Source organism: Hirsutella rhossiliensis, assembly GCF_020360975.1.
Source record: "Hirsutella rhossiliensis strain HR02 chromosome Unknown scaffold00006, whole genome shotgun sequence".
Classification (NCBI taxonomy): Eukaryota; Fungi; Ascomycota; class Sordariomycetes; order Hypocreales; family Ophiocordycipitaceae; genus Hirsutella; species Hirsutella rhossiliensis.
The window spans coordinates 1,891,160-1,910,724 of NW_025408672.1; the positions used below are offsets into that span (position 1 = coordinate 1,891,160).

The 19,565-nt window shown below is 54.7% G+C and overlaps 4 protein-coding genes across 4 annotated transcripts; 2 read left to right on the forward strand and 2 right to left on the reverse strand.

The window, feature by feature from the left end:
* Positions 1-580: 580 nt before the first annotated feature.
* Positions 581-2,738, forward strand: HRG_06445 (ring finger domain-containing protein; the record flags this gene model as incomplete). The annotated part of the gene is made up of 5 exons (XM_044864916.1): positions 581-584; positions 669-693; positions 825-903; positions 982-2,629; positions 2,698-2,738. The coding sequence occupies 5 exons, from the start codon at positions 581-583 to the stop codon at positions 2,736-2,738; spliced, it is 1,797 nt and encodes a 598-aa protein (XP_044719856.1).
* Positions 2,739-3,678: 940 nt separating this feature from the next.
* On the reverse strand, positions 3,679-5,583 carry HRG_06446 (uncharacterized protein; the record flags this gene model as incomplete). The annotated part of the gene is made up of 3 exons (XM_044864917.1): positions 3,679-4,685; positions 4,734-5,373; positions 5,425-5,583. The coding sequence occupies 3 exons, from the start codon at positions 5,581-5,583 to the stop codon at positions 3,679-3,681; spliced, it is 1,806 nt and encodes a 601-aa protein (XP_044719857.1).
* A 2,926-nt stretch (positions 5,584-8,509) lies between these two features.
* On the reverse strand, positions 8,510-9,223 carry HRG_06447 (uncharacterized protein; the record flags this gene model as incomplete). Its single annotated transcript, XM_044864918.1, has 1 exon — positions 8,510-9,223. One exon carries the CDS (start codon positions 9,221-9,223, stop codon positions 8,510-8,512), a length of 714 nt encoding a protein of 237 aa, XP_044719858.1.
* A 4,042-nt stretch (positions 9,224-13,265) lies between these two features.
* On the forward strand, positions 13,266-15,888 carry HRG_06448 (uncharacterized protein; the record flags this gene model as incomplete). The annotated part of the gene is made up of 11 exons (XM_044864919.1): positions 13,266-13,765; positions 13,823-14,202; positions 14,273-14,395; positions 14,452-14,599; positions 14,668-14,918; positions 14,979-15,000; positions 15,068-15,120; positions 15,183-15,282; positions 15,353-15,486; positions 15,577-15,726; positions 15,788-15,888. The coding sequence occupies 11 exons, from the start codon at positions 13,266-13,268 to the stop codon at positions 15,886-15,888; spliced, it is 1,962 nt and encodes a 653-aa protein (XP_044719859.1).
* Between the last annotated feature and the right edge of the window lie 3,677 nt (positions 15,889-19,565).

Sequence of the window (19,565 nt, forward strand, 5' to 3'; positions counted from 1 at the left end):
AATTCGTCTCCCCCCCCCCCTTCTTACTGTAGGCCTTGACCGTCTGCAAGCCCGCGACCGTTTTCCCCTGCCGCCCGCCGTTGGTGCGCTGCTGCTTCGAGACAGTTGCATTTTTGGTTACCAGCCGACCTGCAACAAGCTCTTCCCCTTCTTCCTCCAGCATCCTCCCCTCCTCTCTGTTCTATTCTGTTCTCTTGTCCTCTCCTTTCTCTCCATTCCCCCCCTTTCTCCCCATTCTCCCCAGGCTTTTCTAGTCCCTCGCCCTCTCGTAGGTACATGCTGCACTAGTAGTCAGCAGGGGGCTCTGGCGCGCTCGCACTGCCAATCTGCGACAAGCCTCCACCTCCCCCTTCCGCCGAGCGAGCCGCCCCCCCGCCTGCAACGTCTGCCGCACTCGACTGCCTTCCTTTTCTCTCCCAACAGCCTCGTCAACCGTCTCGTCGACCGGCTTGCCCACCGCCTCGTTCATCATCGTCCGCCCGCCCCTCCTCCTCCTCCTCCTCGCTCCCCTTCGCCGTCGCGCAAACGCTGCCTGAAATGTCCTTCTCGCGTCCCCGATGACGGATCATGCCTGACGATAATGTGTGAGTCCGTCCCCGTTCTCTTGGCCTCCTGTCTCCAAGAATATGCCACGACCCGAGCCTCGGCGCTAATCACAGTTCTCCCAGCGCTCACCGAGATTCGAAATGGCGTGTACGTTTTCCCCTTCTCCAGCCTGCCTGCCGCTGCCTTTGCGCCTGCCCCGCCGACCCTCGACCGCCCACGCCCCGATGCTGCGCTCCCCATCTCGACGACATAACCATTCCCTGCTAACCTGTGCGCAGTCTCTTGTTCAGCAACCCGGTGTGGGAGGGTGCCAAAACGGTCCCATCGACCCTCGTCAGGAACATTTCCGCGCTGTCGGTATGTCTTGACAACAGGCCCCGCTTACGAGCGCTGACGCTGACGCTGACGCTGACGCTGACGCCCCCCCTCCGGCAGAGCCAGATAGGATACGAGGATCGCATCTCCACCAATCTCACCACCCTCACCACCACAAACGCCCCCAAGCTCGACGGCACCTTTGGCGGTCTCTTGTTTGTCCCCCAGGTCACGACCGTCCCCTCGTGCGATGCCCAGCAGTACAACTTCATCCCCCGCAATGTCACACGCCGCGAGCAGCTGCCCCCGAGCAACTTCAATGTCGTCGCCATCGCCCCTTGGTTCAGCATGGAATGCACGCTGGCATACCTGGCCTCGGCTGCTCGCGGCCCCGTCCGCGCATTCATTTTCTACAAACCCAATAACTCGACCAACAAGCCCCAAGAGGTCGACTCCCCGGTCTGGAACCTGGACGACGATGAGGAATGGAAGAAGAAGCATCACTTCCCCATATTCGCCGTCTCGGGTCTCGAGGGCCAGAGGATGATGACGCAGCTGAGCCTCTACTCGGGCACCACCGATCGGGTCCCTCACGGAGAGGAAATCAACCAGCTTTACGGGCCGAGCCCCGATGACTACGTGCGCATATGGACCGATCTCACCATGCAAAACTCGTCCAACGTCCCTGCTGTCTGGGCCTTTGTCCTCATTGTCATTGGAGCCTTGCTCTTCGTCATCACCGCTGTTTCGCTTGTCATGCATTTTATTCAGCGGCGGAACCGCACGTCGTTGAGGCGCCGCGTCCAGTCTGGCGATGTTGATCTCGAGGCCATGGGCATCAAACGGCTGACGGTGCCGCCGTCTCATGTCGAGAGCTTCGCACTGTTTACCTACAATGCGGATCCAGACCTGGTTGACGCCACACCGGCTCCGAACTCGCCCGCCGCCAACCCCGCCACGCACCCGATAAGGTCTTCGCGCAGAAGCCGACGCGCGGATCAGCGAAACGGAACATCCGACGCCATGCCTCTTGGCAGCATGCGAAGCTCGCGCAGCGTTCGAAGCATCCGCAGCAAGCGATCCAGCATCACGGGCACCGCGGATACGACGGCGACGAATTTCCAGCCCAACTGCCACATATGCCTTGCCAGCTTCGAACACTGCAAAACCATTATTCGAGAACTGCCCTGCGGCCACATTTTCCATCCGGCTTGCATCGACGAGTTCTTGACGCAAAACAGCTCGCTCTGTCCCATGTGCAAGCACTGTATGCTGCCTCGAGGCTACAGCCCAAAGATCACCAATGGCATGGTTCGACGCGAGCAGGCCGTGCGGCGGCTGAGGGAACGGGTTGACCTCGAAGACTCGTCAATCAACTCCGGGGACACGAAGTTTAAAGAATGGGGCAAGCGGCTCTTCAGTACCTCAGGTCATGCGTCGCCGCCGGCCTCGTCCGAGGTGCACATGGCTTCTCGGCCAGGTGCGCAGACCTCTGAGCCGAAAGCAGCAGCCGCCGAAGCCGACGGTGCTGCCTCGAGTCCAGACACGTCGGAAGCGTTCCAAGCCCCTACCGGAGCCAAGAAGGCGAGACCTCGCAAGTCCCGTCCTCGGGCGTTGAGGCTGCTGCCCACCCACCACGAAGAGACAGAACCGAAGGAAACGGCCACTGTGGGACGGTCGAGCCCTTCATCTTTTGCCCGGGAACGAATGCGGCAAATCGCGGCAAAGAACGCGCCATTTGACGATCCGGACCACCAGCGTCCCAAGTGTGAGTGGCCCCAGCGCATACCCTACCTCTTCCAGAGACCATCGCTGCTGACATGGCGACATATACAGGGCGACGAGCGTTGTCGAAAGCGTTCCCCGGCTTTACATAGCTTTGACTTTCCAGCAGCGTTCCTCGTTCTCCGACACGAATCATGGCATTGGCGTTTTCGGTTTGTGGGCACTTTTTTTCTATGGCAGAGGCGTGCAACGGACTGGTGATCTTGGGCAACGAATACCACTGGGACTTTTGGAAACGGCGTTTGAATGGATCCGATCAGCTTTCGCGACATGGGGGCAATGGGCGCCGCTCTGCCGTGAGCACTCGTCGCCGTTGATGCTTCTCTTATTCAATATGCAGCTGTGGTTGGCGATTTACGCCGCGGGCCGTGAGCCCCAGCGGGAAACTTGCAACCTGGGCATGCCGTGGCTGACGGCTCCGAGCCGACGACTGGGTGCACCTTTCTCGTCCACCAGGCGACCGGGCACAGGGTTGGCATAGGGCAGGACAGGATTTTTTATGCTTGGGACATGCGTTAATGGACAAAAAGAGACGAATATCATGGAATCGGGCGCTGGGAGCGCTTTGCGGGATCATATACCCCCGCAGCTATAAAGCTTCAGAGTTGTTGAGATATATACAGCTTCACTATGACCACTATGTACCTCGTTGATCTGCCGGCGGCAGCAGCGTGACGGACGAACGGGACGCTAGAGCGAGAGAACGGGGTAAGAGCACGGGCCTGAGACTAGATGGAAGGGCCTCCTTGGTAATGTATAGCTAGCTTTCGTGGAGACACAGGACACGCTCGGCATGTGCTATCCCGAGCACCGCCCGCAATCCCCGTAATGAAACTCGGTTGTCCGCCCAAGTGAATGCGTGCAGTATATGTACAAGGCCGAAAGCCAGGGGGGGGGGAGAGGGGGCAAGCCAAGAAACGATCGCCGGCCAGGGGGGAACTATCAAAAAGGGAATAGATACATACGAACAGGAGGGGGGAAGAGGGCACCGGCCCATGTCATAGTCGCGCCCATGGTACTGTCCTGGTCCCCTCATCGGCCGCCCCGCGAGTCGATGAGGCGATCGTCGTTCATCTTGGAGCCGCCGATGCGGGCCACGGCGTCCCTGACGCGCTCGTCCTCTGCGGCGCGGATCCTCGCGCGCGCGGCCTGGAGGCGCTCGACGCCGCGGTCAATCGTCTCGATGTGGACGGCGAGGGGTATGTGGGCGGCGCGCGGGGAGGCGGCGACGAGCTGGGGCTCGGCGACGCGGTCGCGCAGGTCGCCGAGGCCGGCCTGGATGGCCTCGAGCTCGAGGACGAGGGCGCTGACCTGGGCGACGGCCGAGGAGCGCTGGGCGTCGACCTGGCGCAGGAGGGCGAGCTGGCGGGCCAGGCCGTGCAGGCGGGCCGAGTTTGCGCCGACGAGGGTCCAGATGGTCCAGAGGATCTCGTCGCGGCGCGAGGCGACGCTGGCCTCGGAGCGCGACGAGATGTCGTAGATGAGGGCGAGGTGGGCCTCTGCCTTGGTGAGCAGGCGCAGGATGGCCTGGGCCTCGAGGATGAGCGTCGCGATGCGGTCCGACACGAGGGCCGTGTGTTCAATGTACTTGTCGAGGATGGCGCGCTCGCTGAAGGGCTCGGGCACGGCGGGCTGAAAGGGCGCAAACAGCCAAGAGGACCACTCGGCCAGCGCCGAGGGGCCGCCGTCAACGGCCGAGGGGGCGAGCGAGTCAATGTAGCGCGAGGTCCAGCGGTTGATGCTGATGACGGAGTCGACGGCCGAGCCGACGTGCGTGCTGAACTTTTGCAGGTCCGACGCCGCGCGCCGCGTCGCCTCGATGTATCCGTCAAACTCGAGGACGAGCTCGTGCCTGGCCTGGATGTCGCTGTGCCGCACGAGGCTGCGCAGATCGCGCACCGCCGCCTCGGAGCGCTTCATCTCAAAGGGCAGCGACACGCCGTCGGCGCTGCGCTCCAGCACCTGCTCAAACTGCGACTGCACGCCCATGAGGTCGTTGAACTCGACCGGGTGGCCGGCGCCGGCCGAGCCGTTGGAGGCTGCGCCGTCCCCGGGCGGGCAAAAGGGGAGGCTGAGCAGGGACGCGCCGGGGATGCGGCAGAGGGGCGAGACGGCCGCATAGATGGAGCGCGTCGCCATGTTTTGCGCCACGATGAGGCTGCCGAAGACGAGGTAGACGGCGAGGAGGGCGCCGAGGGGGTATTTGGCGTATGTCATGGCGATGAAGACGACCTCGCCCATCCAGGCGCAGAGCTTGTACACGGTCGACGGCAGGGCCGCGAGGATAGTGTTGCTCTTTGCGTCGCGGCCCCTAGCCGGTTTGCGCCGGCGCGCGTCGAAGCCGTCGTCGTCGTCCAAGGATGACGACATTGCTCGGCGGCGCTGCTTCTTGGCGGGACTTCCCAGGGACGCCAAGCCCCGTCTGCGCGCCGTGTCCCCATCCCCGCCTTCGTAGCCGGTCCCCATGCCAAACGGTCTCGCCGTTCTCGAGCTGGCCCCGCTACTCGTCCCATCGCGACCGGTGTCGACCAAGGGCATCCTAAACTGCGGATCGGGCGTGCGGAGGTTCGAGCGTTGCGCGTGGCTGTGGCTCGGCGTAATCAGCATGCTCGGGCGAAAGGGCTCGCGCAGGATGACCTGGTCGTCGTCCTGATGCTTGGCAAAGTCGCGGATGCTGTCCTGCGATCCGCCGCACGCGTTGTTGCCCTGGGACGAAAGCCGGGAGAGCTGTGACGGAAGGCCGGCCGACGAGGCGGGATGGCCGCTGGAGAGAGGGACGAGGACGTCGTCGTCAAAGTCGTCTTCGGGCCCCAGCGAGGGGAGGATGGTGGTGTCGAAGCTGTCGTGCTCGCCGTCGACCATGCGCCACGAGCTGTCGACGGGTAGCGAGCCCTCGCCCGGCTGCTGGTCGGGGGAGCGGCGCAGGCGGCGAGACATGGCTGCGCGCGCCACTGCGTCGTCGAGCGACGTGTCTGCGGAGAACGTGACTGACTGCCTCTTTCTCGAGGGCAAGGGGAGGGACGATGAGGGCAGAGCAGAGGGTCGTTTAGCTGGCTTGCGGGTGGCGCCTCGCTTAATGTCACCCTCTTATATCCGCTGCTGGCTTCGCCGGATCTTTGGGTCGAGGGACCGGGGTCAAGCGGGAGGCCTGCGGTGCCTCGAGGGTCTATCTCACCGACAGCTTGGACGGGACGGGACGAGAGATGGCACAAGGTTCGTAGGGAGGGGCGAGCTACTGGTTCCAGGGTACTCGGCTTGTTAATATGCGTGAACAAGGACCGATGAGCTGCACTGTGACTCATGAGCTTAGTGCCGTCCTGCGCGGAAACAGGGGGGGGGTGTTGGGTGTTAGGCAGAAGAAGAGGTTGAGGATGGAGATTACAGTGGCAAGGTGATGAGAGGATGGCGGCGACTGCGATGCATCGAACTAAAGAACTACTACATGGGCAGGTACTCTGTACATCCGGGTGCTTGATCATGCAGGCATCACTCACGAAGATGTGTTTATTATACCCGTGCCACGCCCCACTTTATTTGGAATTCGCAAGCTCCCACCTCCTAAAGTTGGTGCTCACCACCAGTATCCCCACACCACCGGAATACCCAGAATTTCGACTCCCCGACCTAGAATCGCTTCAACCACCGCGTACCACGCTCAGAATCGCGTACTTCCACTCGTTCTAACCTTCCTGAACCTCCATTGGCGTGCCTTTTTGCTGCTTCCTCAAACCATCGCTTGCGTGCGTTATGCGCCTTTTCTCCGCGTCTTCTACTACCTTCCTTGCTTTAGCAATCTGATCATCTCCCTTTGTTGCACCATTTCCCGTCCTTGGGCCACTGACAATACTCCTCCTGATTGTAACTGTATATTCTTCATAGCCTTACGTTGTTTTTGGATCCGCTCCGCCATTTTGGTTCGTCCCAAGTCCCTTTAGTCTGCACGAGCTCAGTCGCCAGAGATAGCGATCCTCGAATAAATCGACTGAGATCGTGAGAAAAGTCGGGATCCAGGCTTTTATCGTCTTCAAGGACGAGATCTAATTTGTCCGCTACCTTGTTTATTTGTCGTAGAGTCAATGGTGTCTCGAAAGGTGAGGAGTGTGGTCCTGAATTGGGAGGAGGTGTGGGTGTCGTGGCTTGACGAGCTTCCAAACATTGAAGTACTACTTGTGGATTGAATGGGAAGATTCCTGTCTTGCGAAATGCGGAGCGTATAGTACTCTCCTTGAAAGCATGCAATCGTACTTGTTGAATGCAGGAGAGAAACTCAAGCTTGGTTATGTTGACGAGGCCATCTCGAACCATGACATCTAAAGCCTTGGCGTGATAGTGCTTTAGGGGCTGGAAAACGACAACGTCCAAAGGCTGAAGTGCATGCGTGAGATTAGGCGGCATGCCGAAGGGAATAATATTGTGGTTGTCGCAGTATTCAATGAACTGCCTGGTATGGTGAGAGCCATGACCATCAAGAATTAGAAGTCGCTTCGAGCTTCTTGAGCTTTTTTCCGAGTGCTTGTCAAAATGCTGGAGCCACTCCAGACTAATCACGTCGTTTGAGTAACCAGTAGGCGTGGGTCGAATAACTGTGTCAGGATCTAGCTCAGGTATTTGATACCATGAAGCCATGTGCATCTGGCCAGCGAGTATCAAAAAAGCCGGAACAACCTCCCCATTCGCCGAGATAGCTTCGATCGCAGTAGCGGATTCCCTATTCTCAGGAATGCCAAAATAATGAGCTCTCCTCCGTTTTGTCACAATCAGCTGGTCTTTTCCAACCCCGATGCGAAAACCAGTCTCGTCCATATTCCAGATATCCTCAGGAGGTATACCATTGTCTTGGATAACCTGCCGAAGATGCTGGAAATACTGGTTAACTCGTGTAAGATTCTCGGAGACTTGGCGCTCTGCTTGAAGCCTTTTTTGGCGCTTTTTGAAGTAGCCGTGACGCTTTAAGAAGCGAGAAGTCCAGTTTGGCCCCACGGTAGGAGCGTCGCGCTGGCTAGACCGCTCGCGCAAGATACAGTTTGCCGCGTCAGTAACGAACTCGACGCGTACCGCAAGGTTTATATTATCCAAACGATCGATATAGCGACATAGGGCCTTCTCTTCTGGTTCGGAAAGCCTCGTATTTCTAGCTCGCTGGCCAGTTTTAGGAGGTCGGCCTTGAAGACGGTATCGCAATCGATCACGTGTTACACCGAATTCTCGCGCTACGGTTGCGACTTTAGCACCGGGAAAATTTTCAATATATCGAAGAGCGTTTTGTACACGTGCTTCCATTTCGGCTATCGACGAGATCGTGAATTGGTTAAGATATAGGGATGCTGAAGTCGGGGAGTCGAAATTCTGGGTATTCCGGTGGTGTGGGGATACTGGTGGTGAGCACCAACTTTAGGAGGTGGGAGCTTGCGAATTCCAAATAAAGTGGGGCGTGGCACGGGTAGTGGGTATTCTCTGGGCAGGGATTCGGTCGCCACGGGCCAGCTACAGCGGGCGTTGTACCGACAGGCACGCGTGACTCCACCTGGGCCTGCGATCCAATGGGTGGACCCTCCTCCCGAGGTACTCTGTACAAGAGCCGCAGGTACCGGCCCGGACAAGTATTCCCGTGATGCCGACGTCAAGCTCACTCGCCGACTCCATATTGCGATGAAGAATCCGAAACCATGTCAACCCAGTCCTCCAAGCAATCTGGCGACTCGCTTCGATAAATCCTCGAGTACAGCGGCATGCCTGTCTGGCGCCATCCTCGAAATCGACACCCGCTCGCCACTCCAACAAGAACAACAGACATGGTGGAAGACTGGAAGCCCCGAAAGCTCCAAATGAAAAGGAGACAGACAAGCAGCCCGCCCTCCCCCGGTCACAACATTGGAGCAGTCCGCAGCTCGTCCACGCCCCCCGCCGCGGCGCTCGCGTCCTTCAGCTCATCCATGACGGACCCCATGGTCCTCATGTCTTGCTTGGCCTCCCAGACCAGTTCCTCCGCCGTCCCGTTCAAGGTGCACCCCGAGATGTAGTCCTTTGCCTTGCGCACCATCAGCACCCACAGCGCCTGGCAAGCCTGGAACTGCTCCTCCAGCAGGGCCACAATTGCCACCGTCAAAATCGCGTCAGGCACCGTCGCCCTGGCCGTTGCAGAGTCCCCGAAGGCGAGCTTGGTCTTGAGTCCGGCCGCGATCTGGAAGAAAGAGGGCCCCAACATGGTCTTGATCTTCTCGTTGCTGTTGAAGACGAAGCTGCCGTCTGACTTTTGGAAGACGAGCAGGCTGCTAACCAACCTCTCGGCTGCGAGCTCGCCCGCAGTCTTCGACTCGGTGCTCTCGTTTTCAACGATGAAGGTTGACGCTGGAGGGTTATAGACTGGCGCCGATGCATGATGCTGGGACTGATGGCTCGGCGGCGCTCGTGCATACAACGCCGCCTGAGAGACCAGCCCCGAACCCTGGTATCTGGACGAAGAACTCTGTCGTGGTGCCGTCATGGGCACGTCCGCCGAGATTGGCACCGGCTCCTGGTATGCGGACTGAGAGCTCTGGGTCTCCTCTGCGCGAAGCACCGGTATTAAGTCCTCCATCGAGGCTGCAGACGAGGGCCGTGATACTCTCTGCACGTGGAACGCACAGCCATGATAGTAATACCAGTCTGATTGCAGCCTGTCCTCAGCCATTTCCTCGAACGAGGACCTGGGCGGTACCACGAGCGGCGCCGGCGCCATCGACACAGCCTGTGGCAAAATTGGGGCAGCCCCCTCGGCCGTGGAATAGATGGACGCGTCCGCTCTGGAGCTTCCCGAAGACGCAATCGTACCGCCCTGCCTGGCGCGTTTCGTTCGTGAAGCTGCCCAGGTCGCTACACGCAGAGGTCAGCAAACCCCATCATCACTATCGTCCTTGCCGGGAGGCCTTTGAGACGTACCAGTCGAGGCGCCTGATGGAGAATTAATGAACCACAATCTATCGCTTCCACCCTTTCTCTGCAGTCGAGAGGCCGAAGGCCAAGGATACGGAGACGGGTCAGAAGGCCCAGCGCCTTCCCGGTTCGCTGTCGACTCCCAGCCCTTTGCCGGCTCGACGACAACTGAGGTGTTAGCTTCCGCCCGCTCGACGATGACCGAGTCCGCCGTCTCCTGGGCCGCGCAAAGGCCAGACGCAGACGCGCAGTCTGACAAGGCGACAGTCAGCGAAGAGGGCGATGGACCCCTTTCTGCTGGGACAATGGCATCCCAGCTGTTATCCCAGCCTGTATCACAATCTTCGTAGCGCGCATATCCGCCATCCATGTCTGCCCAGTCCTCCAAGTAGCTCCCTTCCCCATGGCCACCATCCCCATCTCCTCCTTGCCCCTCGGGCCCTCCCTTGTCGTCGTGATCCCCATCTCGGCCCCCTTCTTCTTTTCTACCGGTCTCTTCATGACCACCTGCAGCTCCGCCTTGCCCGCCAGGCCCCGGATTGTTGCCATCCTCCCCCAAGGCCTCATCTCTGTCGCTCATGCACTCGTGTTGCATATCATCTTCCGTAACGGATTCCAAGTCGGAGACTTCGCTCTCCGCAACGCTGTCTGGTCCCTGTATGGCGCCGCCGCCGCGGCCGAGCAGTCCCGCGTTCCGGTTGGGATCGCCCCGGGGCTGCAGAAGGGCGTCTTCGACCTCATCAGCGTCGTCGGGAAGCACAATATCGATGTGCAAGTCCTCCATCGCCTCCAGTGCGTGCTCCTCAACCGCGTACAAGCTTGTCCACTTGGACACGAGGGACCATTGACAGCCCAAGTTGATCGCCTCCTCGCGAACCGGCGGCGCAGCGCCTCTGTCTTGTTGCTGGCCCCTGTGGAGCCAGCTTTCCCCCCTCTCCAGATCGCCCAGCAGTGCTCGGGCTGCCAGCTTGTGGATGGTGTCGTCTGGCAGGAGAAGACGCTTCGGCAACACTCTCTTTGTGGCATAGTCTCCATCCGGGCCCCTGACTTTGAGAACGACTGCCTCCAGCTCTGGGCACGGCGCCCCCGAGTCAAACAGGATGAAGACGCGGTTGCGGATGAAGGGGCTGATTTTGGACACATCGGCAGGCGACTGCTTGAGCTTGGACGGCCGCACAGTGCCCTGATCGTCGCCCGTCTGCCACTCGAGTCCCATCTGCACAGAGTTGATGTGGCCCGTTGTCGCAGCCTTCAACACGGCCACCACTCTGTCTTCCCAGCCGCCACCGGCAGCAGAAGCTATCACCTCGGCATAGCCATTGCCTGCCTTGGCCATGCCTTCGACGAGTTCATGGGAGACGGCATGGCCGATGCCCAGCGCAAAGCATCGAAACATGCCCTCGCTCACCAGCCGCCTCTGCCTGACAAAGTCGATTGTTTGCTGCGGCTCCCACACTCCGCCGTCGGTCAATACCACGACGTCCATGGTCAAGCAGCCGCCACGCGCCTCATAGATTTTCCTCAGAGCGGGCAGAATATCAGTGCTGCCCATGTCTGCAGCGAACTCTTGGCGTACGTAGTTTATGGCCTCTTGCTTCGTGTTCTCATTCAAGAGTTTGGATCGCGGCCACAGGCTCACACAATCACTTCCGAAGCACCAGATGTTGAAGGGCCGATTTTCAGGGATGCCGTTGATGAAGAACATGAGAGCCGACTTCAAGCTCCCGATGTTGTCCCACATGGAGCCCGATCGGTCCGCGACAAAGACAATCTCGCCATCGTGGGCGCACCTCTCCGTGGTCAAGAGGTAGTCTGACGGAAGGGTCAACATCAAGGCCTTGTGGTTGTCCTGGGTCGGGTGCGTCTCCAGGCAAGCCTGGGGATGCGCCCTATTGTCTGACAGGGCAGTCATGATGGTGATGACCATGTCCTTGTCAAGGCTTGTGCGCCCTTGCTCGAGCTGCACCGAGGCCGTCCGCAGGTTGGATGTGTCGTTGTCGCGGCGAACGACGAAGTCGTCCCAGGTCTGGCAGGCCCTTTGCCCACCGCCTCTTTCGACGATGATGTTGTGCGTGTCGCTGTTGACCGACAGCAGGTCCTCGGCCGTCAACACGTCTACTTCGAGATTCAAATAGTGGTTGTTGGGTAAGTCCATCTGAACTCCGGGAGGGACTTGGCCGTATCGGGGGGCAATATACGTCGGCACAGTCAGGGTGAAGACCTCGCGATTGCTGGAGACTCTGTGCTTGAGCAGGCACATGAAGGACATCTCGGCCCGCATCTTGGTGTCGGCCGGGATGTTGGCCAGACTGATGGTGAAGATTTCAGCCGTCTGCTGCTCCACCAGGCCACCCGCACGTCCGCCACGGACAGCATCGTCGAACTCGCGGTGGGCGTCCTCCTTGGCTTTGACTTTGCCGCGCACAATCCTGTTCTGGCCGATGCGGCAGCTGAAGTCGGTGACACTGGCGTCAAGGGGCAGCGGGAACTGATACACGCCCTGCTTGATGTGGCCCGAACGGTTCCAGAAGAGATGGGTCACGGTGAACTTTGCCGTATCGTGGACAATCTGGACCTTGACCGACGACGACAGGGGAGGCAGGAAGCCCTCCTGGGGCGGAGGCTCGTCGGGGACATCTCGCTCTACTTCGGGCACAGCGTAGGGGCGATACGGGTTGTATCGAGGAGGATTCGGCGCTGGAGGACGCGGGCCGTTGTTCCCACAGGGAGGGACATTCCGGCGCCAAGGCTGGGGATCGTCGAGGACGCCGGGCTGCTGCCCAGGGTGAACAGCCAGATGGGCGAAGCGAGGCGGCACCGGCTCTCGTGGGTCGAAGCGAATTCCTGGAAACAGCGCAAGCGCCATCTTATATACGGGTCGCTGCCGACGTCGAAGTCGTCAAGGCGGCGACGAGATGCGACGCCGTCGGGGTTGAATCAGGCAAGTCTTTCGCAGTGGTCGGAGACGGCGATTATGGGCGTTGGCGCCCATGGGGGTTGGGCTGCTTCACGAGCGGTCTTTATATACCAGGCGTATGCGTCTCCCCATTGCAGCCGACATCCTGGTCCAGGCCCTGAGATTTCAGCTGCTGAGGTGTCAGGGCTGCGCGGCAAATCTTCTTGTGCTGCTAATGCTCTCAGCTTCATGTCAGCGACGGAGGAAGACTCAAGTGCCAGGCCCCTCAGCCCCCTCAGCCCCCTTCATTCGAGCAACCTGGACTTGCCTCGACCATGGGCCCCGTGAGCCCTAGATCGACATCAGCCAATGGATCGTCGTCGCGTGGCGCGGGTGTGTGAGAAAGCCGCGAGGTGAGCCCGGCTGATGGTGAGAGCCGACCAAGGTTCTGGATGGTAAGCCTCATGAATTCGTAGGGCTCACACCGCCGTCGATTGGCTGCCGTGCTTGAGACGCATACCAAGTGAAACACGGAGCGCGGACTGACGAAGAGTGAGTGGCATGGGAGAAGACGCCTCGTCGGTGGCCAGTCGGGGGGCTCAGCCGTTCGAGAGCCACTGTCTCAAATACGTGCGGTTTGCCTTGCGCAGCCGTTTTTGCTGACAAGAACAGCTGGGTATTAGTTGTAGCATAGCCCTTGAGAAGAGAGACCCGAGGAGAATCACCCCGTCTCGTCGCTTCTGCCTCGGGTCAACCCTCCGCCTTGGCCAATGACCAGCTTGATGCCACGACATAGTTGCCCAGATTCACCATGTCTTTTTCCAATTCCTTTGGCGACGCCTATCTGATGGGCAAGCTGGCCTTCAAGATCGGCCAGGCTTTCACAAAGGGCAAGAAGTCTGCCCCGGCCGAGTTTCGGGAGGTGGAAAGCCAGCTGTACTCGCTCAGCGCCGCCCTGAATGCCTTTTCGACGGCCCGCGAGTCGGCCAGCAGCGCGCCGCTGATCGTCGACGAGTCCAAGCTGCCCAAGAACGTCCCGTCGCACTTTGCCGAGAACCAGGACATCATCCTCGGCATGCTGCGGAGCTGCAAGGAAACGCTAAGCCATCTCGACTGCATCGTTCAAAAGTATAGCATCATCGCCACGAGCTCCGACTCGAGCGAGCCGCGGCTGAAACGCTGGAGCCGCGAGTTGAAGTCGGATTGGAAAAAGGTGGCGTGGACGACCGAGGGCGGCGATCTGGCGGCTCTCAGAAGCAACCTCACCATCCAGACCAACAGCTTGAATCTCATCCTCGGCGTCGTCATCAAGTAGCGGCCCCCCCCTCTCTTGTGATGGTCCTGGATATTCATACTGATGGCGCGCAGCTCCCAGGCCGAGCGTTTGCAGAGCGACATGGACCACATCTCCGCCATGCTGGGCGACATACACGAGTGGTATATGGAGAACTTGAAGGGGAAGCCAGCAACGGCAACGCTTGGTGTGGCCAATGCTCCGGCGTTTGGGACCATGGCCGGGTCAGTGACCGTCCCAGAGGCCGAGGCTCAAGCAAGCCCGTTTGCGGCCCTATTCTTCGAGCTTCATCAGCAGTCCGGGCCCAAATCGACGCTTGTCTGTCCTCGGGCGTCGCTCAGCCAGAAGATCACGGGCGCCTACTACAGCTCGTCCCTGAAGAGCAACCAGCTGTTCGGCTGTAACTGTGCTTCTGGCGAGGACTCGCACCGGTCGGCAGTCGAGGCGTACGGCCGTAAGAGCCCTCCCAAAACCTCGGGTCTGCACGAGGTATTGCAACGCCGAAGCTAACAATGGTGGGCCAGTATCACCGCTCAGCTTCGCCGCTAGAATCGCCGGCAGCGAGAGGGCCTGGCTCTTGTACAAGGTGGCAAACAGAGTCACAGACCAGCTCACAACGCTTGTCGTCAGGGGCGTGCCACCAGAAGGTTTGTCTGCCCCTGGTCAAGGTTCGCTGTACTCGTCGGCTCACGCCTGTTTTCAGTCATGCACGACTTTGAAGAGCTGCTGGTGCACGGCCTCAGTGTCATCCAGACAAGGCAGATGCTGCGTCGAAGCATGAGCACGATGCTCGCGCACGCCTCCAACAACGACAAGGGACCCCCGAGGGCGAACATATTGGACCTTGTCAGGTAAACCCGCCCTCCAATGCCTCGTCTGGGCGAATCACTGAATTATTCGGGGCTGGGCGTGTGAGCAGCAACGCGACTACTCTACACCGGTCTGTCAATACCGCCAGGTTCACATCGGGCAGCGTCACCTACAGCCGCGACAGCGTCGAGTTTGTCCAGAAGCTCCACTACAAATCCATCGACCTGGACCGTATCCTCGACGAAGCTGTGCTACCGCAGAGCGCCTTTGAAGAGGAGCGGAAAGTCGAGATTGTCATCACTTACGGCAAGCAGGAGGCCAAGGCCTCGGCGGACGGCATCGTCCGGACCATACTGGACCGTCAGTCTACGCCCCTTGATAACTTGCAATGGTAGGCACCGATACTAATGGGCTCAAAAGTACGCTGGAACTCGGAAACGCTGTACAAAGCCGGGGAAGACGTCGTCTTTATCAAAAACGTGGGCTGCACAGCGTACGATGCGGGCGAGAGGGCGCCCGACGGCCTCGGCCACGGCTGCGCTCGAATTCGGGTCAGCAGAAGGTAGGTGTCTTCCCTTGGAGAAGAAGCCGTTAAGCCGTGCTCCGACGGGCTCAATCTCGCAGGCGCCGCGCAGTTCCACCAAGAAATGGAGGATATTCGGATGGGCCTCTTTGTGATTCACCTCGAGCACCCGCGAGACGACGAGAAAACTCTGATCAAGCTGTGAGTAGTGGGCGGACGGGGAGCAGACTTGGCAGGAGTGTTGGCGCCGATCAATATCTCGTGGGGGCAGACAGGCGCAGGATGTGCACACGGAGAGAATGCACATCTGCGATGCTGATATACACATTCTGCAAAACACGACCACGCAGCGGCTCCGGCTTGTGGTGCGAAGCAAGAATGGGTTCTCGGTCCTCAGCCAAGAGTGTACGAAAAAGCTTCTCCCACGCACCCCCCTTTTCTGTTCTCCAAAGAAAGTTGGATGGGGGGGGGCATTCTGACTGACACCCGGGCCAGTGACCAGAGACTTTTTCCAGACGCTGGCAACTCGCAACCGCCCAGACTACGGGACGTTGTCGTACGAGGTGTACATGGACGCTTCGGGCAAGAGAATCGTCAAGCGTTGCCGCCACGGATTTACGCACCTCGTCTTCTCCGACAGCAAGAGTGAGTGGCGAGCCTTGCGGGGGAGGCTTGTCCTGAGCAATCGCGACTGACGCAGCCACAGTTGAGCGGGTGTTTGCCATGGGGCTTGCTGCAGTAGGGGGGCCGTCGCGACAGTATCTGACAGAGGGAACGCAGCCCATGGAGGGCGTTGTCGAGGGGTGAGGGTGTGCGATATGGCGGGAATGCCGTGCGCAGGGGTTTGTGTTTGCAGCACCTCTTGTCTCTGATACCATGCGGGCGACATTGCTTATATTCAAAGGTGTGGCTTTGCATGAGCTTTTAGTTTCTTCGGTATTCTAGGCCAGGTCGCTCTCAGGGGGAAAGGTGTAGCTGTCACGAGACTGGCAGGAGATATAACAAGCACTAATATCACTCCCACTTAGGGGTGCCCTTATTTTGGCCAAGTGGTATTCAATGTGATAGTTATGAGCCCGGGAGGGAAGGCGCTAGCCTGACCTATAACTTCCGGAAACTGCGCATATGTGCAAGAGTAGAAGTAATCGCACTTATACGTATCTGTTGAGGAGAGTGGGCATAAGAGGCCACAGTCATGCCCAGTGGACCCAATAGTTATGCACAAGGAAGCCTGCCTGACCAACATGACTCCCCTAGCCCAAGGACATTATATAGGCCTAACTTAGGTATAGGAATATCCTAATGCCCTCTTTGGCTAGCTATGTGTAGTCACTGTACCTATATAAGCCCCTCCCTTATCCTAATAGATAGACTAAGATATATATCACTAAATTCACCTTTCTATGCCCCTATTTCTTTTACTATGCTCTTAAGCCCCTGCTTAAGAGTTATAAGCCCGGCCTACACGGCTAGATTATCTTTTGCCCGCCGATATTAACTTTAAAGCTATTTACTAGCTATTAACGCCGTTATAACGCTTAAATCGTGGTATTAAGGCAAGGAACCTAGCTATACTAAGGGGCACTACTAGAAATACACGAATTATATAAATTATATATCCCTTAAAGAAGGATATTACTTATTAAGCTAGAACCCTTAATTTTCCTAAGATAACGTTAAAGGAAGTAAGAGGGGATAATTATATCGTAAAACTAAAGGAAAGCCTCGATTAGACCCTATAGATTAAGGGGATTAAATCGTAGGCCTAGACTTACGAGATTTAGAAATATACTAACCTAGACGGTATAAAAGAGCTTAAATAGCCCTAATAGCTAGACTAGGAGTAATTTATTATTAACCTTAAAGGGAGACTATCTTAATAAGAAGATAAAACCGAGGCTACGTTCCTAGCGAGGCGAATAGGCTATAATAAACGATACTAGGATATAAAGGACTCCTTTTATAACCTCGAGAAAAGGTTCTAGCTATAATTCGATCGCTATAAGGTCTAGTAGAAAGCCCTAATCGCACTTAAAGAATTAATTAAGAAAACGATTAGTAAAGGGCTTTAAGGGATAACCTTAATATATAATAGCTTAAGAGAGAAAATTAAGGAATTAAAGAAGTAAGCCTAACCTTTAAGGGTAAAGGAGAAAAAGCTAATTTATAAGAGATATACGACCTCTATTAATAAAAGAGGCACGCGAGACTAGAAAGTATAGGTAGAATAGCTCGACTAAATTATTATAGATTTACGAGACCTTAAGGTTAATATACTTAATAATATAAGAATTAGATAGGATTTTCTTATAGCGGTAGACGAGTAGGACCTATATTAGTCTATAATAATAAGGGCTCTCGACCTCTATAACGAAAGATATAGTAAAGATTAACTTCCCTTAAGGAACCTAATCGCTAACTTTAAATAAGAATATACCTATAGGAAGAAGTTATAACTACCCGTAAAAAGGGGAAGCGCTAATTAAATCTCTAGGAAATTAGACACCTAAGCTAAATACGCTAGCTATAAGTAGCACGTTAATAGCTTAATAAGCTAGTAGGAAAATTACTACTTACTATAGGTAATATATAATAAGAAGCCCCTATTAAGCTAGAAATATAGTAATCTAGCTAAATAGAATATAGAAAAACAGCTAAAAGACTATCTAAACGAGAAAGTAAAATATATGGCCTAGACCCTTAGTTCCTACCTTAAAGGAAGAGAACTAGTAGATACTATTATTAGTAATAACGGGCTAGGAAAGACTATTAATATAGTTACTCTATCTAAGGTAAACACGGCTATTAAGGGAACGCTATTACTTACCGATAAATTAAAATATAACTTAAGGGCCGATATTAACCTCTTTAATAACCTAGGTTAGTTTTAGGAAAGAACCTTTAAATAGGGTTCTAACGACAAAGTCTAGGTTAAAGACTAAGCCTTTAAGGTATAAGGAATAGGAATAGTAGTTATCCCTATAATTAATAGTAAAAAGATAACCTTATTAAATGCTTACTTTATCCTAGAAATACCGATAAGTATCTTCTTAGCTAGGCTAGGGATAATAGTAGGGATATTCTAGAACTAGCTCCTAGGATACCTCTATTTAAAACCTATAAAGGAGGTTTATATTAAACTAACCGACTTTAAAGGTTAATTTATAATAGGAATACTCCTATAGTATAAGTAGGTATTCGTAGTTATATAAGCGCCTAAGCTACTAACTAAGGGGGTAGGTAACCTATAGTATCGCTGCCTTAGGTATCCTAGTCTAAGATTACTAAAGAAGCTATTAAAAGCCTACCTAGGTACTAAGCTTTAAGGCCCTATAATATATAGCTATTAAGTATACGTAATAAGGAAAGCTAAGAGGGAAGTCTTTAGAAAAATACTATCTTTAAGGCCTAAAGGTCTAAGGGTATAAGTTAGCTTTAACCTTTACCTTAGCCCTATAATAGTATATAATAGGGAAAAGAACTTCGCTTTATTTACCTATATAAATATATCTATAAGGTTCTATTACTTAATAGAAAGAAAAATAGGTATTAAGGATATCTTTAATAACTTTATAGCGTTACTTAAGACTTAGTATAAAGTTAAAATAACTATATTAGTTACTAATAGGGAAAGGGCTCTTTTAATAATAGAATAAATAGATTATATAACTAATAAAGGGATATAAGTTATATAGTTAGCCCCTTTAACGCCTATATAAAATAGTTATATAGAGAGATTAAAGGTAATAGTAAAGGAAAAAGTAAGAGTTATAAGGCTTAACTTAAAACTTCTAAAAGAGCTATAGCTAGAAATATACCGTATAGCGGTATACTTACTTAATATAATACCCTTCGAATTATATAATTATAGCTAGTAGAGCCTATATAAGCGTTAGTAGACCTAAATAAAAGAAAATAATCTACTATATTACTATATTAAAGATATTAAACTAGATATTATATATTTAAGGGTCTTTAGTTATATAGCGTTCCTAATAATAATTATAGTATTAGAATATATTAAGTTATATAAGACGTAATTACCCCTTAAGTAGAGAGCTTATATCGGCTACCTAGTAAGCTATAGGTCTACTTAATAATATATTATATAAATACCGTTAATTAAATAGAATAAACTAATAGTATTAGCTAATATATAGTTTAATAAGTCTATAAGCTACGATATAAAGAGAGAAGAGTAAGCCTAGCTAGTCTAAATATATAGCTATAATATCCTTAGAGATATAGCTATAACCGATATTATAAATAGTAGGGAACCTAAAACCTTTAAGGTACTAAGTTTATCTAACGATAATATAGATAACGGTTAGATACTAGAAGAAGTAATTACCCTCCTATAGGACCTATTACCCCTATATACTTTAGAAGATTAGGGATTAAAGACGCCTTTATAGGGATTATATAGATATATATATCTTTCCCCTCCGGAAATAGTAGGCCTAGGGATAGAGATTTTAATATTA